This window comes from Bufo bufo, chromosome 4 (genome assembly GCF_905171765.1).
Source record: "Bufo bufo chromosome 4, aBufBuf1.1, whole genome shotgun sequence".
Classification (NCBI taxonomy): domain Eukaryota; kingdom Metazoa; phylum Chordata; class Amphibia; order Anura; family Bufonidae; genus Bufo; species Bufo bufo.
This window is the reverse complement of record NC_053392.1, coordinates 249,869,266-249,892,116: the sequence shown is the minus strand read 5'-3', so window position 1 is coordinate 249,892,116 and position 22,851 is coordinate 249,869,266. Positions and strand designations below refer to the sequence as shown.

The window sequence follows — 22,851 nt, the reverse complement described above, 5'->3', positions numbered from 1 at the left end:
AAATTTGGCCTGGTTCTTGAAAAAAAACTCAATACCAACAGTATGTAAAATTTAGTGAACAGGGCCTAATCTATGACTGTCCTACTGAATCCAGGCTGCTTGTGATGTGTACTAGTACTGGCGGTCTGGCACCAATGGGCACAGAGTTACCAGTTTCCAGTTTGTTGCACGTCTAATGAGATTTCACTATTCACATTGATCAGAAATGCTATTCCAAAACAGAGGGGTTAGATTGACAATATCAGATTATGAAAAGCTAGAAATACAGACTTGCTAAAATAATGACAATAAAATAACATGGTTTACACATGACTCTTTTTTGATAATTTTTCATACTAAGTGGATGTACTGATTTCTGTTCCAGACGCCCGATGCAATCGGCCATGATAAAAGATGGCCTCATCTTGTGGCTTGTACAAGAGCTCAAGGACACGGATCGTCTCTCTGACTACACAGTGGAGTATTCTGTAGCCCTGCTCATGAACCTCTGCTTACGCAGTGCAGGTGTGTGAATGCGTAGCAACTTTGTCCTAAATGTTTCCTTTTCTGCAGCTTTGTGCTTTCTTTTGGAAATATTAAACACTGGTGAAAAGGATTTCGCTTAATGCTGTTATTGCAATTTGTCACAGGGAAGAAGATGTGCAGTAAAAGTGCTAGCCTTGTTCTCCGAGTGCTTTCTGATCTGCTAGGCCATGAGAACCATGAGGTTTGTGTCTTCTACAATATATGCCCATTCTATATGTATGGTTTTAGTTAACTATATATATTTATTTGCCCAGTGTTTGTCTATGTCGATGTAGGGTAACTCAGGTCCCATAGTAGTCGAGGTGTGTGCTATAGCATATAAAGAATTAGTTTCCCCACTGGTGGCCATATTGGTAATATTGTTAGTGATCAAACACTTGTTTGCTGTAACACGTCATTGTCCTTACATGCCACATGTGCCTTTTATTTTATAAAGCCATGCTTTGTCTTCTGAGCTCTGCATGCAGTTCTTAATTCAGTATTTTGAGTCAAAGCCAGAAGTGGATCCAGCAGGAATAAGTATAATTTCTGATTCATTTTAAATCCACTTCTGGATTTGGCACAAACTGCACTAGAACCTGCATGTGTGATTTGATGAGTGGGAAGCTTGTGGGCAGGCAGCATGTTCTCCATACCAGTAGATTTGGAGATGCTGTGACTAGACCTTCTTCCTTGTGTATAATGTAAATGATATCTATCACGCACTTCTTTTTTACTCTGTAGATTCGACCTTATGTAAATGGAGCGCTCTACAGCATCCTTGCAGTCCCCTCAATAAGAGAAGAAGCTAGAGCCATGGTAAGATATCACAATGACTGAACACCTCCGTGAGGTTAAAGGGGTTGATGTGCAAAGTGGTCCCACAGATGCTCAATTGGGTTGAAGTCTGGGGAATTAGTACCTGGAAGGACTGTGCAGGATACAAGAGCGTGGTATGCTGCGTTTTTGTTTCCTTTTTTCTTTCTCGGAGCCATAAAACGTGATGTGAACCCACCCCTAACGCACTTGAACAAAGCACAGAGACTTTCACTTGCATATTTTATACACCCATGTGAACACCCCTGTAGATTATTATTGTACAATCAGCATATTGTTCTGTAGCCTATGTTTAGGAATGGGACAATGTGCCATGTAGATACTTGCCGTACTTTCTGTATTAGCAAGAATATGGCATTGGTACCTCTTTCAGTTGCAACACTGTGCCAAAGGGGCTTTGGCTTCCCTTAAAGTACTACAGACGATGGGCGTGCGGAGAAGGGGGTTACGGCTGTGAAGAAATGTGATGTTTTTGTGTTAAAAAAAGAAATAGTTTGAAGTGGTAAGAAAAAGATCTGATTAAAAAAATATGAAATTAACAAAAAACTTGTTAAAAACAGTGGTCATGAGTTTAGAATATAATACAGAACAACGGTTTTCCCTTTTCAATTGTGATGTGGATTCGATGGGGACTGATCACATTCATCTGAGTACGGACTATGAAATTCCTTTCCTTTTCCCAATGAGGGATACAACATGACGGATAGCCAGAATATTCATTGATTTCTTTTTTTAACCTCTAACAGATGTTTTCCCACCAGTAGCAGTGACGGGGTGTGTCACAGAGATGTTTCATCCCCTCCTGATCAGTTGGCTCCTTCCTCTTTTCTCTACTCGGCAGTGTTTCTGGCCACCCGCCATGCTTAAAGCAGAAATACTGAAGTGACCATCTTGCTGGTGAACCAGAGCAGTTTATATTTATAATGAAATATTTGAAGTACATGCACAGTGTACTGTACCTGCAAAACAGATGTAAGATTCAGTATAGTAAGTACATGGTGTACTGGTTCATGGCCAAGTGAAATGATTGCTCTGCCATTAGATAATTATAAGGTAAAGAAGATGTTCTTCTAGTTTATACGTAGGTTTATTCTGCACAACATTGTAGTCTACATTAAAGGAGTATCTCCATAAGTGTCAAATGCGTGCGGGTCCCATCCACACCCATTTTAAAAAAACGAGGCCCTGTCTCACGGCCGCTGTGAATGGAGAGGTGGCTGCGCTTGCACAGCTCTCTCCATTTACAACTAGTGGTGTTTGCTGATAGAAGCAATTAATAAGCCTTTTCTTTACACAGGCCTGCAATCGGGGCAATTATCAGGAAGGGTTTTTTATAGCAGGGATGCTCAACCTGCGGCCCTCCAGCTGTTGCAAAACTACAACTCCCAGCATTCCCAGACAGCCTACAGCTATCAGCCTACATCAGGGAATGATGGGAGTTGTAGTTTTACAACAGCTGGAGGGCCACAGGTTGAGCATCTCTGGTTTATAGGAATGCTCCTTCCTATAATTGCTGTGTGCAAAGGCACCTCCAGTCACCGAATAAACAAGCAAATGCTATATCAAGTGAAAGCATTGTTGATGTGGCACCTAAAATAATTTCTGGGCAGCAGATTGTCCTATGTAAACAGTAGTCTGCTGCCCAGAAACAGTGAAGTTGTATGGCAACAAGCAATTGGAGGAACAAATGGTTTGTTCCTCATAATTGCCAAGTCAGTCAGGCCATGTAAAGGGGCCTTTACCTGAGCTAGTATAATTGTAATACGGTGTCTAGTGGAAAGATGACACTTTGCATAGTAAGGAGATATGAACCAGCAAGAAATAGGAAGTGTGAGCTCTGAAGCCTGCATTATTCTGAATACACATTCAATAGCTGGTGGCCAAAATTATTATTCGGCCGACAACTTATTTTTCCTGATTCCTCCATACAGATCCATGTTCGGGGAGAAAGTCACTGCCAGATACTTCTGGCAGCGACTTATCGCCCAAGAGAACAAAAGGATCAGATGAAAATAATCTGTTTGCCCTATTCTTCTCTCCCCTGACATCATTTGTTGGGGGAGAGTCGGGAGCTTCCCATACACGTTAAACTGATGGCCGAACTCTCAGTTCTTGGTGTGTTCACATGCATATGACATGTTGTCTTCTACATGTGGAAAAAAATAATCATCCTGTTATTTCACGCACAGATTTTGCCTTTTTTGCAAAAGCCAAAAATATTTTATGTCATCAGTTGGAGAACACACATCCAGCTTTATTGAGAGTGTCTACGGTGTTACAGATTGTAGTCTTTTCGTATATCTTATGTTCCTTTTCTAGGGGATGCAGGAGGTCCTGCGATGTTTTATCAAGGAAGGAAACCAAGATATGAATCGTCAGATTGAGTTTATCATACGGCAGCTCAACTCGGGTATGTATGGCATTCTTCAGTGGACTCACAGGTATTTGTTACTGTTATAGTGGAATAGGCATGGTATATAGACATAACTCTCAACTTTTGAGAAGCCTAAGGAGGGACAATATCAGTAGCATGCACAGCACAGTGGATATTTTAACAATAAGACAAAGCCCCCAACTCCGTCCAGCACCAATCTATCCATGCCAAATCCCACCTAGTATCCTTTGTGCGATCACACAGTAGTAGTGCTCCACACATAGTACGAATACCCCTTTACTGTGCCAACATTGTAGGAATGTCCTCTTAGTTCCCCTGACAGTTTGAATCCCCCCAGTTCCTCCCCACACAGTATAATGCCCTGAAGTGCTCCTCACAACAGAAAGTTCCCTTGAATACCACTCACACACAGATTAATGACCCCATAAGTGCCCCCCCCCCCCAGTATGAGGCCCCCTTAGGTGTCCCCACACACACTGATTCCCACTTAGTTTGAATTCTCACCAATCTCACGATGAGCGCCTTTTAGCAGGACTGCTCTGGTCTGTGGTCTGTGCTGTCTGAGACTTGGTACAGCAGGCGCAGTGATGTTGCTGTATTGCGCCTGTCTGCGCTGAACCACACGCAGCAAGGGAATGGTGGAGCAGGATGATAACAGCGCTTGCAGTTGAGGTCGGTACATGCCTGCAGCTGTTTCATGACCGCAAGACAGAGGCTGAAATTTGAGGACTGTCCTCCTGAATCTAGGGTGATTGGAAGGCATGCATGGATACTGCAAAAAATATATACAGTGCCATTGTCAATGTAGATAAGAGGAGTCTATTAAAAAAGAAAAAAGTCTGATCATATTGCAAATTATTTTCTTCCAGAAGAGAAATTTGATGAAGCTGCAGAGTCTGATGATGATGAAGAAGTGGAAGATGAAGAGGTGAGTGTTCTCCTGCACATTTTTACATCCAGATAGTCGTTACTTATCCCTAATCACAGTGCTTAATGTAGACAAGTGGCATCGATATTGGTACCACTATTTAAAGGGGTTGTCCAAGTCATTTTCATTGATGACCTATTCTCAGGATAGGTGAACAATTTCAGATCGGCGGGGGAAAGTGAAAGTTAAACACTAGTTGCTCTGATTAACAGGGACACTTAAAGGGGTTTTGCCACTTCAGCAAATAGCATTTATTATGTATAAAAAGTTTCCATGATTACGACCACCCTGCAGTCCAGCAGCAAGGCTGGACTGCAACTTTCTCTGCATAATAAATAATATTTGATGAAGTGGCAAAACCCCTTTAAGTGTGCCATACACATTTGATAATTTGTCAGCTGAATCCCGGAATTTTAGTGACCTTCTGATGGGGGCCTCCAGATGTTGGGGGTGATAAGAATTGGGAAGTTGGAGTTCAAATGCTAGATCATTTTGTTCCTGGGGAGATAAGCCGCTGTCAGAGATGTCTGACAGAGATGTCCCATTCACAACACATGCACACTTGTCCACACCAACCATCCATGGGTATGGGGGGATTAGACGAGATAGCTATTGGATGAACAAGGGTTCAGCCGACAGATATGTCACATGTGAAGTTGGAATTAGAGTTGATAGTTTAACCCCTTCGCTACCAGTGCCGTACATGTACGGCGCTGGAGCAATGTGTAAACATGGCGCCCCCTCGCACGTGCAGCAGGCGTCATGGCAGGCAGATCTCTGCTGTTTCAAACAGCAGAGACCTGCGGCTAATTACCGTGTCCGGCAATAATGCGGTAATTAAATGCTTTAGGGCGCTTCCGGGCTTGCTACCGATGCCCCTGGTAGAAAAAGTGGGCATCGGTAGTTGCTCTGAATACTTTCAGCCTCGCTGACAAGACTGATAGTATTCATGCTGCAATTCTTATTTTGGCGACCAGATGACAGGCCAGGATAAGGCTTTTAATGTCAATAAAAAAATCCCTGATAGAAGAAAATCAGAATTTAAAAAACATTATTTATAGGTTCATATAAGAGCTTCAAAATGATCACAAAACAAAAAAAAAAGTTTAAAAATATATAAAAATAATGTTTTTTTTAGTTTAAATTGCCCCCTTTCCATATAATTTAAAAATAAATACCTAAGTAACAATAAATATAAACATCATGGGTATCATCGCGACCGAAAACGCCCATCCATACTATTAAAATATAAAAACTAAATTCAAATACGGCAAATGGCGTAACGGAAAAAAGGGCCAAAATGGCCAATTTGCCATTTTTTTCATTTCTTCCCTTATTCCAAAAAATGTTATAATAAAATGTGATTAAAAAGTCACGCATTCTCCAAAAAGGTATCAATAAAAACGACAGATTGTTATGCAAAAAATGAGCCCCTAAACAGCTCAGTAGACATAAGTATAAAAAAGTTATGGGGGTCAGAATATGGTGATGTAAAAGATTATATATTTTTTTAATCAAAGTTTAAATTAATTTTTACACTATTTAGACATTTAAAAAAATACACATATGGGGTATCGTTGTAATCATACTGACCCAGAGAATGAAGGGCATGGGTCAGTTTTGCCGTAAACGAAACGCTGTGGGAACAAAACCTGTAAAATGGTGGAGGAATTGCGTTTTTTTTCCAATTCCACCCCATTTGGAATTTTTTTACCGCTTCCCACTACATTTTATGCCATAATTAATGGTGGCATTGGAAAGCACAACCTGTCCCTCAAAAAATAAGCCCTCATACAGCTATGTGACCGGAAATATAAAAAAGTTATGGCTCACGGAAAATAGGGAAGAAAAATGAAAACTCAAAACCAAAAAACCTCCGCTATCCTAAGGGTTAAGAAGTGTTGATAGTTTAGGGCTTTGAACAGGGGATGCGTCTCTTATCTTGGAATTTACTAAAAGTAATTTAGGTACTGGTAACAAGGAGTTTTTTGTCAGCTGAATTTGGCCTGGTGGATAAGCTCCTTCTTGGCACGGTCATGGCAATAACCACAGTCTCTGAGGACAATGGCAGGCAGTTTCATTGCAGCTACCTGGTGGCTTTTGGTGCTGAATCCGGGTCAAATTGAGATGGAAAAAAAAAACCATTGTGATATAATGTCTTTCCAAACATATCAGGGAATCTGTAGCTGCTTTATGCTGCTCTATCTGAAGGCAGAATAAACTGGTGATTAAAACAGTGGGGCACCTACTTGAACGGACCCAGTCGTTTTGCTAAAATCACTATTGAGTAGTTCCAGCACAAGCCAAGTCTGCTCAATACAGTGCAGGAGAACATCAGTCCCCATATGCATGAGCTGGCAGAACTGATTGATAGCCCTCAGCTGCAGGGGAGGGGGAGCTAGGACCTCATGATTATGAGGACCCCCGAGCGTATTCACTGTATCGAGCGGACTCCAGAGCTCTTCTTGCATTGGAAATGCTTGATGGTGATTCTGGCAAAACAACTGGGTCCGTTCAATAGGTGACCCGTGCTTTTATCAGGGTCTGTCTTGCTAGTTTATGCTGGCATTGAACTGGAGACAAATTCCCTTAAAATGGAGCCTGTCACCAGGAAATCCGTTGTTAAACCAGGCACAATGCCTGGTAGGACTAGTTAAACTCAATGTAATTATAGCTTTCACTCTTCACTTTAATTCATATGTAAACGAGCAGTTAAAGGGGTTGTCTCACTTCAGCAGTTGGCATTTATTATGTAGAAAAGGTTAATACAAGGCACTTACTAATGTGTTGTTATCATCCATATTGCTTCCTTTGCTCGCTGGATTCATTTTTACATCGCATTATACACTGCTCGTTTCCATAAATACAACCACCCTGTAATCCAGCAGCTGTGGTCGTGCTTGCACACTATAGGAGAAAGTGCTAGCCTCTCTGGTGGCCGGGATCGTGGGAGCTCACATAGGCTGGTGCTTTTTCACCGATGATGGATTGTAAGGTGGTCGTAACCATGGATATCATGGAAGCCAGCAAAGTAAGCAATACATTAGTAAGTGGCTTGTATTAACTTTCTCTACATAATAAATGCTATTTGCAACCCCTTTAAGTGCACTGAGGATGGACTCCACGCTTTGCACCCTTGCGCCTCCTGCTTCCTCTGCCATCACCTTCCTCTCCTTCTTGATTGACAGGCATAGCTTCCTACATAGTCATTACATTCAGTTGAGCTCGCCCTACAAGACATTGTTTCTGGTTTAACAGAAAGGCCTGCATGCAGTACTTTTTGACGAACTCTGTGACGGAGGCCCCAAACTGAGCCTCCAGTGTGAATGTGAATGTGCCCATAGCAAGACCAGAAGAACCTGAAAGCTTATGTCTACCATGGCAAGCAGTTTTATTGTCCCAGTACATCTAAAAAGTAGAAATTAAGCAATTTTGCAATTGCTCCTAGATGAGGCTTATTTGTTTGCATAGTAACAGACAGTAGTAGATATACTCTATACAGTCTCATCCTGCCATCAAATGTATTTTCTCTTCGTTTTCCCTGTCGGGATATTTCTGCATGGATGATCTTTGGACATTCATGAATGAAGTGCAGGTCTACTTTTAATACAAGATGTTCTTTAGGTAACAGTTTGCCAATAAAACGATTTGCACTAACCCGCGAGTCAATGGTCAGAAACAATGATTTCTTTATTCATGCACTTGAAAATAGTGGTCTGTCATGTGTGAACTGAATCTGTAAACTATTGATGCGTTAATATATTAATAACAAAGTCTTCCTGTAGTGAATGAAATATCATGTAAAACGGCAAAGAAATTTAGAAACGGACTATTAGGAATCGTGTTGTGTACGGTACAGTGACACAATTTCTGTAATTTAGCGTCTCTGCACCACAAAAATGAATTTCAAACAAAGCCATCACAAACGAATATTACTATAAATGGAATATATTGATTATATTACAGATAACGTATGTAAGGATCTTGTTCCACTATGACAGATTATAGGTCCTTAAAGGGGTTATCCGGTAAATTATAATGATTCCTATCCTCGCAGTTTAGCTGCTTTAGGGAGCTGCCGCTGTGGACTCCCAGCAGCTTACCATGCAGAACGCTGTACATAGTATAGTGGCTGTGCCTGGTATTGCAGCTCAGCCCCATTCTATGACTGATGTACGGTGACGTCACATGGCCTGGAAAGAGACCGCGGCACTCACTGACCACCTAACCTATTTTAACAGCTGATCATTGGGGGTCCCTCTGACCCCCACTGATCTGATATTTAATTACCAGATAACCCCTTTTATAGGAGTTTTCCAGCCCCAACCCCAATTTTAGTTAGGTCCTAAACAGTGTTGTACATAATGTAAAAAGTCCTCTCATCTATTCCTGACTGCTCCGTTTCAGCACCAAGGCTTCAGTCCTCACCCCTTCCAGTCCCCAGCGTGTAAACCTGCTTTAGGGTGACGTATTGGAATCCCCTGCACTGGTTTCCCCATCCATTAACAATAAATGTATACAGCTATGTATTATCCACCAAAGCCATCTCTCTCCCATCCGGTTACAAAAGATGGGCAGACTGTCACACTCTAGGTGTCATAGGTGCGACTCAGAAGGGGCAACTGTCTGGCATCTTATATGGGAGTGTCCATTCATACAAACCTTCTGGTCTGGTGTTACAAGCTTTCTCTCTATACTTGCACACATCCACAAATATGCCTGTTTGGTATAGTTGATGAAGAGGTATATTCCCACTATGTTAGAATCTTCTTGAGAGAGACACTGTTTCTCGCACGGAAAGCAATTGCGATCCGTTGGATGGGTGAGAGACACCCTTCTCTCAACCAATGGAAGATACTACGAGAATATTGTATTCAAAAACCGAGGTTGTCCCCAGAAATTTGGTAAGGTATGGGGAACCTGGTGCTCATCTATGCAAACTATGTACTCAGCTCCTAGATTTTCTGATAATCTCCACCTAGTGCTAGGATAATATGGATATGTGCCCACCACACACATGTTATGTGATTGATTTGTACATGTTTCACAAACGTGAATTGTCATCTCACCTTTATTGATAATGGTATGTATATGGTACTGTTTATGTTCATGAATATCTTATCGACCTCCATGTATACTGATAATTCGTTCAATAAAACGAGTAAAAAAAAAAAAAAAACCTGCTTTAGGTCATGTTCACCGCTGCAGCTATTCACTGCCCATTGTAGTGATGTTTCCCCAAGTTAAAATGAGTTGATGTGAGCAGTGGGGAGAAGGGGGATGTAGCTGCAGTTTCTCACTCAGTGTTCATGAAACTGCATGATGGGAAGAAGGGAGGGAAGAAGAAGTGAGGAGACCTCTTCTTAGCTCAGAATACTGTGCAGGGGGTTGACTTGTCCCTTTCCCCTTCACCTATCTTTTGTGGAGGGGAGACACGGATTGGAAACCCAGGGAAGCGCTTTTCGTGGGATTGCGGTCCGTGCCTCCACTCCACAGAAAAACAAAACATGTTCTATATTTTTTGCAGTGTGGAACATATCTTGCGGATTGCAGCTATTTGCACGGGGCACACACGCTCTGTTAAGCAGACATAAGGGGAGTGCTCTTTGATGAATTATAGAAGAGAGCAAGGGACCTGTATACGGTTTTTCCATGGAGAAACTTTGGAAACTTTTACATTTATGCCCTAGCCAAGTGCAGACCCTAGAATAAATACAGACTTCAGAGTACAGTATATATTCGAATTCCAGACCAGTCCCCAGGATAAATATAGACACCTTGCCAGTCCCCAGAATAAATACAGATGTCTGACCTGTCCCCAGAATAAATACATTTGCTAGACCAAACCCCAAAATAAATTCAGCCCCCAGCGGTTACTTACTTCAGCTTGCTGCCACTGTATGCTGTCCTCTCTACCCCTGGGCACCATCACATACAACATGCTGACCTCAGATAGGAAGGCTTGTCTGCTCTTTTGGGAAGTATTCCTTTTTCATAAACCTTCCCTTCCAGCACACAGGACCCTGGTGCTCTCTCCTCTAGAGCTCAGAGCATTTGAAACCGTGTCGTCGTCCCCCGTCCCCCCCCTCAACTGACTTACAAAGCTGCATCAACCAATCACCATCCCAGAGATCTGCAGGGGACTGTTCCAGCTTCTCCTTTTCACAGGCACGGAAAGAGTTCTGTTCTTTCCTCATCTTCATTCATTGCCAGGAGGAACCCTGATCCCCTTAGGAAACCTCTTCCCAAACATGCATGTGGAATCAGAGCCTCCTCCCCTGTGATTGCAATCGTAGCTTAACTTTTGCTGATTTGTGGAGATCTATCAGTCGCTAGAACTGGCAGAATTTAAAACAATCAGTCTTTTGCTCAGCAAAAGGAAAGCTCTTATATGAAGGTTGTAGCAACTGTTCAGAGCAAAACACAGAGCAGCCTCATCAGACCTCTCACTCTGGTCTCTCCCCTAAGGAGCTGGGCCTTGCCCATCATGGGCTCCATAGCTATTGTTTACCAAGCTACCATGGCGAGCATGTCACTGACTGCTAAATACAGTCCTGATCAAAAGTTTAAAAAATGGCAAAAAATCATATTTAGCATGGCTGGATCTTAACAAGGTTCCAAGTAGAGCTTCAACATGCAACAAGAAGAAATGGGAGTGAGACAAAAAAAAATTTGTGTACTGTAGCGTTGTCCTGTTGAAAAACCCAGTCGTTACCACACAGACGAGGGCCCTCAGTCATGAGGAATGCTCTCTGCAACATCTGGACATAGCCAGCGGCCGTTTGACGCCCCTGCACTTCCTGAAGCTCCATTGTTCCACTGAAGGAAAAAACACCCCAGACCATTATGGCGCCCCCTCCACTGTGGCGCGTAGAAAACATCTCAGGTGGGATCTGCTTGTCATGCCAGTAACGTTGGAAACCATCAGGACCATCAACGTTAAAGAAAATTCTCATCAGAGAATAAAACTTTCTTCCACCTTTTGAATGTCCCATGTTTGGTGCTCTCTTGCAAAGTCCAAACGAGCAGTTCTGTGGCGTTCAAGGAGACGAGGTCTTTGAAGAAGTTTTTTGTTTTTGAAGCCCTTCAGTCTCAGATGCCGTCTGATGGTTATGGGGCTGCAGTCAGCACCAGTAAGGGCCTTAATTTGGGTCGAGGATCGTCCAGTGTCTTGACGGACAGCCAACTGGATCCTCCCGCTCAGTGCTGATGAAATATTATTTTTTTTTCAATCAAATCGTTTTTTATTGTTCAAATAAAATTGGTATATCACAATACATTTTGTATCACAATTTTCTTGGAGTTTTCTCCCCTCCGAATCACAAATATACACAATTATAAAAACATTATCATCTGTCCATATATTTGTTACATCTTCTACAATCATTGTAGATAATGAATATACCAAGATATAGACAAATCATTTACAAAGTCATTTGACTGTTATAACCCCAACAGCACCCACCCCCCCTCCCCCCCCAACTAAACCCCCCCCCCCCCCCCTCCCCAGATCAGAGCATGAATTTCCAAGATCTTTTATATTGCAACATGAGTGTGAGACAACCATTCATTCCACAACTTTTCAAACTTCGAGGGACATCCCCTCCTAACAAACACTCCCTTCTCTAATGTTAACATATCATTCACCTTTCTCACAAATTCATCCACCGTTGGCGGACTCCCCTGGATCCACCTAAAGGCAATCAATTTCCTGGCCACATACAGTAGTCTCCCAACTGCCACCTTAACCGCCTCTCCCCCACCGATCTCCTTCACATATCCCAGCAAACATATCTTAGGGTCCTTCTGCACCCTCAACTCCAGGTTACGATTAATCAAAGACAACACCTCATCCCAATATCTACTTAGCACTGGACAAGACCAAAGCATATGAAATAGATCTGCACCTTCCGCCATACATTTTGGACAATTGTCATCATTTCTAATCCCAATTTTCCGCAAAAATACTGGAGTTTTGTAAACTCTGTGGATGATAAATAGTTGTGACAACTTGCCCTGTTCACTTACAGACACTCTCGGAACTGCCTCCAATATATCTTCCCACTGTTCCTTTGGGATGTCCCCCAAATCCTTTTCCCATTTTCTCATCCTAGTAAGGGGGAATTCTACCAGAAATTTTTCTAAAAGCAGAGTATACACCTGTGATATCAAACCTCTCTTTCCTCCAGCTGGGAGAACCAGTTTATGGACCACATCCACTTTTGCAATAGTGCATCCCTTCCTTATCGTGACCTCATATGCGTGTCTCAGTTGCAGATATTGATAGAACCACCCTTTGGGAATGTTGAATTCCTGCTGTAGACCTTGAAATGATTTAAATATACTAGTCTCAATCAATTGACCTATCCTCATTACTCCATGGGATTCCCAATTTCGGACTCCTGATAGAGAAATGAATTCTGGCAACAGGTTATTGTTCCACAATGGGGAAAGCTCTCCTACCCCACCAACTCCCCTGATCAATTTCACCTTTGCCCACACTTTTTTCATAAGCTCAATAAGCGTCACTTTCTCTCTTCCCCCATGCATCCCTGCGCCCTCCAGAATACCCATAAGATCCCTACTACCCAACCAGTGTTGCAGTATCTTCCCCGTCACATCTGGTAGCTGAAATTCCATCCAACCCTTAAAGTGTTGACACTGAGAGGCTAAGAAATAAATCCAGGCGTTAGGGACAGCCAAGCCACCTTCAGACTTGGGATATTGCAGCGTCTCCAGCTTAATCCTAGCTTGACCATATTTCCAGATGAGATCTCTAAATATCGAATGTATTTTCCTAAATCTCTCCACTGGGATCCATACAGGTGCATTATTCAATATGTATAGTAACTGAGGCATCATTACCATTTTTAGGAGATTCACTCTACCCACTACTGACAAAAAGAGTCTACCCCATGTCCTAGCCTTAAGCCTGAAAGTATTTAGCAAAGGGGTTAAATTAAGCTCTTCAAAATCTAGCAGTCTAGGTGTTATATATAGCCCCAAATATTTAAACTTGCCCACCCAAGGAATCAAACTATCTGCCTGCACACCAGAGAGTGCCTGTCCGTCAACCGGCATCAAGGCGGACTTCTGCCAATTTATCCGGAGCCCAGAGAAGCCACCAAATCTATCTATTAAAGCCATGGCCGCATCCAGAGAGCCCCCAGTGTCACCCAAAAATAACATAGTGTCATCAGCATACATCGCCACTTTGTTTTGCGTCTCACCATATCTAAACCCCACAATATGAGGTGACAGGCGAATAAGGGCTGCAAGTGGTTCAATTGCTAACGCAAACAACAAGGGTGACAATGGGCACCCCTGTCTGGTGCCCCTGGACAAAGAAAAGCTATCTGACAGCCCCCCATTAGCTCTGATCCGTGCTTTTGGGCTTGAATACAACACTTTCACCCACTGAATAAATCGAGTACCAAAGCCCATGACTCTCAATGTTTCCCATAGGTAGTTCCATTCAACACTGTCAAATGCCTTAGCGGCGTCTAACGCAAGTAAGGCCCTATCTCCTCCATTATCTGCTGGAATATTCAGACTAGTATATACTCTACGGATATTTATAGCAGTCGATTTTCCAGGCATAAAGCCAGTTTGATCCGGGTGCACTATAGTAAGTATTACTCTGGACAACCTGTTTGCCAACACCTTTGCCAGGAGCTTCACATCTGCTGTTAATAGCGAAATTGGTCTATAAGAATCAGGAACTTTGGGATCCTTCCCAGGCTTAGGAATAACTACTATGATAGCCTCCTGCATAGAATGTGGTAGCGAACCCGTCTCCAGAGAATATTCAAGAACCTTTAGTAATTCAGGGAGAAGTATCCCTTGCAATTTTTTATATACCTCCACTGGTATACCGTCTGCCCCCGGCGCCTTACCATTCGCCATCCCCCCAAGAGCTGCCTCCAACTCCTCCAGCGTGATCGGCTCTTCCAGTCTCTCTCTATCCTCCTCTGATAACACTGATAGCTGAGCCTCAGCCAGAAAGGCGGACAAAGCCTCCACCGAGCTAGACGCCTTGGAAGCATAGAGAGAGACGTAAAAACCTTTTAGAATCTCTAATATCCCTTTTGTATCCTGGCTACTATTTCCGTTACCATCCATTAGCTCTTGTATACAAGAAGAACCCCTCTGTGCCTGAGAAACCACTGAGAGCAAATGCCCAACTTTCTCTCCCTCCTCAAAGGATCTTTGGCGGTAGAAACTACGCTTCCTATCCGCAGCCTGTAGTAGGTGACACCTCAGTTGTTCCTGAGCTACCTCCAGCGCCTCACTATTATCCATGGTGGGGGTTCTACCAAACTCCCTTTCAGCCTCTGTTACTTGTACATGCGCTTTAACATCCGCCTCTCTGGATTTAGATTTATGCTTACTTATTTCTTTGATCAATACCCCTCTCAGAAACGCTTTCATGGCATCCCATACTCCGTGAATTGAAGCCGTCCCTCCATTAATAGAAAAGTACTCCCTGATCTCCCTAGTAATCTCAGACAGATCCCCCAGTACATTCAGCCAATGCGGGTTACATTTCCACAACCTCGGTCCCTGCCTAAGCACGCCCAGGCACAAATCAATTTGCACCAAGGAATGGTCAGACAACGACCGAGGGTGATAAATAACATCTCTTATCAATGGCAGCATAACATCATTAACCAAAGCCAGATCTATGCGTGATAGTGAATGATGCGTAGCAGATCTACATGAAAACGCCCGCTTATCCGGGTTACGCAGCCTCCAAACATCATTAAGCCAGTTTCCCTCATAATATTCTTTAGAGCCACACTCCCCGGTGATCCACTGGCACCTTCTACCCGACATCTATCTATGGAGTCATTCAATGTACAATTGAAGTCCCCAACTAGCAGCCACGGCAGTCCAGGGAAGTCCGCCACAAAGGTCATAATATCCCGTATTAAAGGGGAAGCAAAAGGTGGAGGCACATACACTGACACCAACACCACCTGGATCCCATCAATCTTGCACACCACACACAAATACCTGCCCTCAGCATCCACACATTGTTTCAGATGTTCATACCTTATACTTTTATGCACAATCACACTTACGCCCCTGGAGTGAGAGGAATGGATTGCATGTACCACATGACCTACCCAATTTTTGTTCAGCCACTGCACATTATCATTGGACAAATGCGTTTCCTGCAGGCAGCAGATAGCCGGCTGAAATCGACTCAAATATTGAAATATACATTGTCGTTTTCGTGCATCAGCCATTCCCCTCACATTCCAGCTCAACACTTTAATCACCTGTGTCATAATGAAAGATTACATCATGTTTGAATCTCACACTCCATACTAAAGTCACTCTCGCATGGTTCACGCCCCTCACCCATCTCTGACCCGTCCCCCTCCCCCCGACCCTCCCCCTCCCCAGTGATCAGACTACTTTGAACAGTAACCCCAACCCCCCCCTCCCAAACATCCAACTCTAACGCAGGGCAATCTGCAGCACCATGCCCAATGCTGAACAAAAATCATTTCTGATTCCAACACTCTCCCTCAGGTAGAGAATCCTCTCCACAACTGGGAAATACATTTCTTATCCCAACTTCCTACTCCTGCATCAGGATCTACCGTGTGGTAGCAACACTCAATACACTTTATAACAGGTATAACGTTCAAGTGACATTAAGGTGCAATCCTATGCATATAAAGTGAACACAAACTGCAAACTGTTTCCTTCAAGTGTCCAGGGCCCCACTTCTCAATTGCCTCTCGTGGACGTCCAGCCACTGTGTCGCTTCATCAGGGTCCTCAAAAAATCTGGTGGATCCCAATGCCACCACTCGCAATCTGGCCGGAAACAACATGGCGTATGGAACTTGTAGCACTCTGAGCCTTTTCTTTATATCTATAAATCTGCTCCTCCTCCGCTGTACCTCGTTGGAATAATCCGGATAAATGGACACTCTGACCCCATTCATGACCATCTCATCATTATCCCTTGACTGGCGTAGGATAGTGTCCCGATCTTTAAAGTGTAAAATCTTCGCCAGTATGGGGCGAGGAGGCCTGCCTGGCGGGAGCGGCCGCGACGGGACTCTGTGCGCCCGCTCAACCGCGTACAGGGAGGATAGGCCCTTCTCATGGAATAACTGGTGCAGCCATTTCTCCACAAACTCTGTAGCATTGGCCCCTTCTGTTTTTTCTGGCATTCCAACAATTCTCAAATTATTCCTCCGCGATCTGTTCTCTAAATCATCCGCTTTGGCGTATAAGGCAGCTATATCTTTCCCATTCATTTTTGACGCCATTTGCAGGGGCTGAATAACATCTTCCAGTGAGGACACCCTCTTTTCCAGATCTGAAGTACGCTCAGAAATCTTATGCAGGTCATGCCTGATTATGGACACATCTGATCTCAGGCTGCCTACTTGTACTGCAAGCACTTTAAGGGTACTGTTGCAGCTTGCCACTGCCACCATTATATCTTTCAGTGTGGGCTCCCTTGTAGAATCAGCCCGCAGGCCTGCTGGAACTGTTTCAGGGACCGCAGAATTGGGCACCGGCTGACCGGAGAAAACCGGGTCATCGCCGTCCATGGATCCGTCCTCCTGGTCAGAGGAGGTAGGAATATCAGTCCCTTTATCACTGGCCGAATCGCCCACTCCACCATCCAATCTGGCATATCTACTAAGTTTAGCAGCCGCATTTTGGCTCACCAACTCCTGCCGCGCCGACCCCTCTCCACTTTCGGCGCCATCTTGGATTTTCTCCATGCGGTTTTGTTGCTCCAGTTTGGACGATTTCCTCAGCATTTTCAGGCTCCGATTTTGTCACTGCAGTCACCGGACACCTTCCTCTCCTTAGGTAAGTAATTTCAGGCAGTTTTGAGTGCGCTTTCACTGTAAATGAGCAGGATCTTGGCAGGAGCAGTGAAACGTGCGTCTTACTCCATGCACTCACAAGCCACGCCCCCCGATGAAATATTTTTGGGTCTTCCACTTGACTTTTTTGTTCCATAACCCTCAGGATCATCTAAGAAATTCCAAATGACTGTCTTACTGCGTCCCACCTCAGCAGCGATGGCGCGCTGTGAGAGACCCTGCTTATGCAGTTCAACAACCTGACCACGTTCAAAAAAGGAGAGTTTTTTTGCCTTTGCCATCACAACGTGTGACTACCTGACAGAAAATGACAATGAATCCACATCTTTGCACAGATTTGGACTTTTAAAGGCATGTGGTCCTAAAATTTGGATCATCTGAAAAACAGCCTGTGTCAGTTTAATCGTTATTTTCACTTAATTGAATGCTCAAAAAATGTTTTGTCTCACTCTCATTTCTTCTTGTTGCATGTTGAAGCTCTACTTGGAACCTTGTTAAGATCCAACAATGTAAAATATGATATTTTGCCATTTTTCAAGTGGTCTTAAACTTTTGATCAGGACTGTATATGAATCTTGTATGATTGTCTGCCAGAATAATATTAATCCAACACAGTAAAAGCATTTTAGTGTTCAGGGTAAAAAAAAGTTTAAAGTGATTGTAAAAAATATTCTCTAAAAGGCCCTAAATGTATTTTTTTGCACATATATACCATATGTAAATCTCATTAAACATTACCTCACCTGCTCCGCATAAGGCCCCAGGTTGCCCATGCATGGGTTATGTAAACACTGCAGAGCCATGTTTCCCGCATTTATAGTGCACAAGATGGTGGCGGTCATATGATTTACCCACTGTTTTGGCCATTCCTGGACATATCCCGTACTGCACAGGCGCTAAGCGATGACTGAACACGCATGTGCAGATACAAACAGTGGGAATTCTGTATCTGCACATTAGCTGAACACATTCTATTAATGTTCATCCCCTGCAAAGAGGAGAATGCACCCGGGGACAGCCAATTCAGTAGTCATATGGGTAAATCACATGACGACCATGGCTCTGCAATATTGTATATACCAGGCTCTAGTGGAGCAGGTACAGGCAGAAGCAGTGATGTGCTATGCAGAGGTCCCGTCTGTGCCTGCTCGCTCCTCTCTGCTAGATCCTGTACCCTGCAAGGCTTTTAGCAGAGTGGAGCTTTCTATGCCAGAGTTTAGCTTCTTATTTGATAACCCTCCTTGGCTAAAATACTTCTCCAAAATGTCAAGGGGAGTATTTTTACTCTGCAAGAAAAAATATAGTGCAACCTTTGTTCACACAGCTCTGTCAACAAAAAAGTTATGGTTTTTAGCATATGGTAAAACAAAATACAAATTAGTTTTTGGTGCAAAAAATAATAAATCATAATCTTATCAACCCAAAGAACAAAATTAACATTTAAACCACCTAGAGAACCCAAGAAAAGAAAAATATAAAAAACTGGCAGAACTGCGCATTTTGTTGGCCACCTCACCTCCCAAAAATGAAATTAAAAGCGATGAAAAGCCATATCTACCCAAAAATGTTACCAATAGACCCAGTTCACAAAAAAATAGATAATTAAATTATTACTAAAGCACATGACAGAAGAGGTTACAGGTCCTCTTTATTGAGTTAAACCGCAGACGCAAACAAAACATAAAGGCTTCAGCCTGAACCTCTGATGTAACAAGAAGTGGATCTGAGACTATTTCCCATTAGGCAGTGTAGATGAAGGAACTCGGCCGGAAGTTTGTTCCAAACATCTTGGAGAACGCACACAGATCTTCTGTACATGTAGGCTTGCTCAAATCCTTTTGTCTCTTCATGTAATCCGAGACAGATAAACTTTCTCTACAACTGCCGCACCCTTTCCACTTTGATTGACCGGGCCAGGTATGATGACGTGTTCACTGCCTGGATCTGTCAAAGTGGAGAGGGCACAGTAATGAGCCCCTCGGAGTAACTGCAAAGTCCCTATTGCTCCTAGATGCTCATTTGCATATATTAAAATACTATTTTTCTCCGCAATGTGGACACATATGAACATGGGACCAACACAGATGTCTTCAGCCGCCAAGCGCACATGTAACAGTGTCAATGGTACAAATCTGCTGACAGATGCCCGTTAATGACATTGGCTGTATGTTTGGGGTCATTGTCCTGCTGCAGAATACATTTAAATTGAAGCCATTAACACTTCTATGCTTGAAAGCAATTTTCCACACCCGTCAAAAACTTTTGCACAGTACTGTCTATTTCTCCCAACATTTTAAAGCTCTTGTTATGCTGTGATACTTCTCGTATTTTCTTTCTGTTTTTCTATAGTCTGTAATGTTTTTCTTTTTATTCAGGAAGAAGATGATGTTCTGGAGGCTGACCTAGACAAAGATGAGGTTGTTCAACCACAGGCTGGAGAACTAACTGGGGAAAAGCTTCTGACTACAGAGTACCTGGGAGTATGTATCATCATCTGATGTAATATAAATTGTTGAACCTCAGTGCACATCTGAAAAATTAAAGGGTTCTTCTCATGTGACACGGTGATGACATATAGCTAGAATTGTGACCACTGGGCCCCCCACCGATTCTAAGGATGAAGGGTTTGCACGTTAGATGACCTTGTGCTACAGTTTCCTGTACAGCGGGTGGCCAGGGCACCATTACACCTTGGAAAACAGTGAATGGCACACAGTGCTGAATCAGCATTGCTGCCCATTTAGTTTCAGAATTGGCGGGTATACCAGAGCTTGTAGGCCTACTAAGTGATATGCTATTATCTTATATGCATCTCGTGCTCTAATGGATATCCTAGAAGTATATTCCATGTTAAAGAAATGATTCCATCAAACAGCTGGTTCACACTATATAATTTACATCCGACCAGGAACAGGTGCAGTTTCTTAGCTAAAATGTCTTGGTTATATTCAGCTTCTATCCATTTTAATAAGCAAATTGGATACATTTTTGTGGCCTGTCACTCCATGCCAAAGTGCAGAGTCATCCATTAAATCCTGTTTTTTCTAATAGCAAGGTTGATAAATAATCAAGTAGCCAATATTCCCCTTTCTAATCCCACCACTGCTCCGTTCCGTTGCTCTCTGTATACTTTCTGTCCTGCAGTGATTGGCTGTAGCGGTCACCTGGTTGAATGGCATGTGATCAGCTGCATGGTGAGCATTGGTCACTTTAATATTTGAAAGCATTCCCTGCCTTTATAAATCGGACATATATTTACTGGACAACCCCTTTTAAAGTGCCATAACCTTAGTAACATCCAGAAATATTTCATTAGTATTCAGATGGTGCAGCAAAAACAGCTATTCTATGACTTCCTAGTCTCATGTAAGGGAATACACAGCAAGTTCCAATACTGGATTTTCCAAAATGGAAACCAGTTCAGCAGACATCTGATGCTGCTCATTCCTTCCTCTGATGATTTTATCATCACAATAACCTAATCTACAGGGAAGGCGGAAGTTTAAGCTGATTAATCACGATAACTTCTCTGTGGACTTTGTATACCTACATTATTTAAGGAATGTTGGGCCCACATGACGGGAAACTCAAATAATCTTCATGAACACAGCAGACTACCTGGGAGCCAACCACCTAGGCCAGTGGACTAATTATTAGGGTTGACCCAACTAAGCTAGACAGGCCTTTCAGATTCCAGTCCTGCTCTGAATTCTCTTTTCTGAAATGATTTCCCACTATCAATACTTATCCACAGGACAGGATAGAAGTGTCTGATCACGGGTGGTCCTTCTGCTGGGAAAGGGAGTCTCACCACTGCTCTATTCACTTCTATGGGACTACCAAGTACAGTGATCCTGCTATCTCTGGCAGTCCCATAGAAGTGTATGTAGCAGTGATCACACATCCACACCACTCTGTTCTAATGGGGCACTGTGGGACGTCCATTCTTGTGAACCATGGTACCAGCAGCAGGACTATCCTCAGGCACTTATCTGAATGGGACGTATTGTAAGTGGGAAAACCCCTGTAACAGCGTGCCTTTCTGCTAATGGGAATCTTTCCCTACTGAGAAGTTATCATTTTACATACAGTGGGATGCGAAAGTTTGGGCAACCTTGTTAATCGTCATGATTTTCCTGTATAAATCGTTGGTTGTTACGATAAAAAATGTCAGTTAAATATATCATATAGGAGACACACACAGTGATATTTGAGAAGTGAAATGAAGTTTATTGGATTTACAGAAAGTGTGCTATAATTGTTTAAACAAAATTAGGCAGGTGCATACATTTGGGCACTGTTGTCATTTTATGGATTCCAAAACCTTTAGAACTAATTATTGGAACTCAAATTGGCTTGGTAAGCTCAGTGACCCCTGACCTACATACACAGGTGAATCCAATTATGAGAGAGTATTTAAGGGGGTCAATTGTAAGTTTCCCTCCTCTTTTAATTTTCTCTGAAGAGTAGCAACATGGGGGTCTCAAAACAACTCTCAAATGACCTGAAGACAAAGATTGTTCACCATCATGGTTTAGGGGAAGGATACAGAAAGCTGTCTCCGAGATTTCAGCTGTCTGTTTCCACAGTTAGGAACATATTGAGGAAATGGAAGACCACAGGCTCAGTTCAAGTTAAGGCTCGGAGTGGCAGACCAAGAAAAATCTCGGATAGACAGAAGCGACGAATGGTGAGAACAGTCAGAGTCAACCCACAGACCAGCACCAAAGACCTACAACATCATCTTGCTGCAGATGGAGTCACTGTGCATCGTTCAACCATTCGGCGCACTTTACACAAGGAGATGCTGTATGCGAGAGTGATGCAGAGGAAGCCTTTTCTCCACCCACAGCACAAAAAGTGCCGCTTGAGGTGGGCTAAAGCACATTTGGACAAGCCAGCTTCATTTTGGAATAAGGTGCTGTGGACTGATGAAACTAAAATTGAGTTATTTGGCCATAACAAGGGGCATTATGAATGGAGGAAAAAGAACACAGCATTCCAAGAAAAACACCTGCTACCTACAGTAAACTATGGTGGTGATTCCATCATGCTGTGGGGCTGTGTGGCCAGTGCAGGGACTGGGAATCTTGTCAAAGTTGAGGGACGCATGGATTCCACTCAGTATCAGCAGATTCTGGAGACCAATGTCCAGGAATCAGTGACAAAGCTGAAGCTGCGCCGGGGCTGGATCTTTCACCAAGACAACGACCCTAAACACTGCTCAAAATCCACTAAGGCATTTATGCAGAGGAACAAGTACAACGTTCTGGAATGGCCATCTCAGTCCCCAGATCTGAATATAATTGAAAATCTGTGGTG

The 22,851-nt window shown here is 43.1% G+C and overlaps 1 protein-coding gene across 4 annotated transcripts in view; it reads left to right on the top strand.

Annotated features, from left to right (window-relative positions):
• Nucleotides 1-22,851, top strand: part of ARMC9 (armadillo repeat containing 9) — a 154,196-nt gene that overhangs the window by 108,522 nt on the left and 22,823 nt on the right. For all 4 annotated transcript variants that reach the window (XM_040428453.1, XM_040428451.1, XM_040428452.1 and 1 more), the window contains 6 exons: nt 365-504; nt 630-706; nt 1,249-1,323; nt 3,661-3,751; nt 4,606-4,664; nt 19,905-20,009. In XM_040428453.1, coding sequence (XP_040284387.1) covers nt 365-504; nt 630-706; nt 1,249-1,323; nt 3,661-3,751; nt 4,606-4,664; nt 19,905-20,009 — 547 coding nt within the window. The remainder of the gene's footprint in view (nt 1-364; nt 505-629; nt 707-1,248; nt 1,324-3,660; nt 3,752-4,605; nt 4,665-19,904; nt 20,010-22,851) is intronic.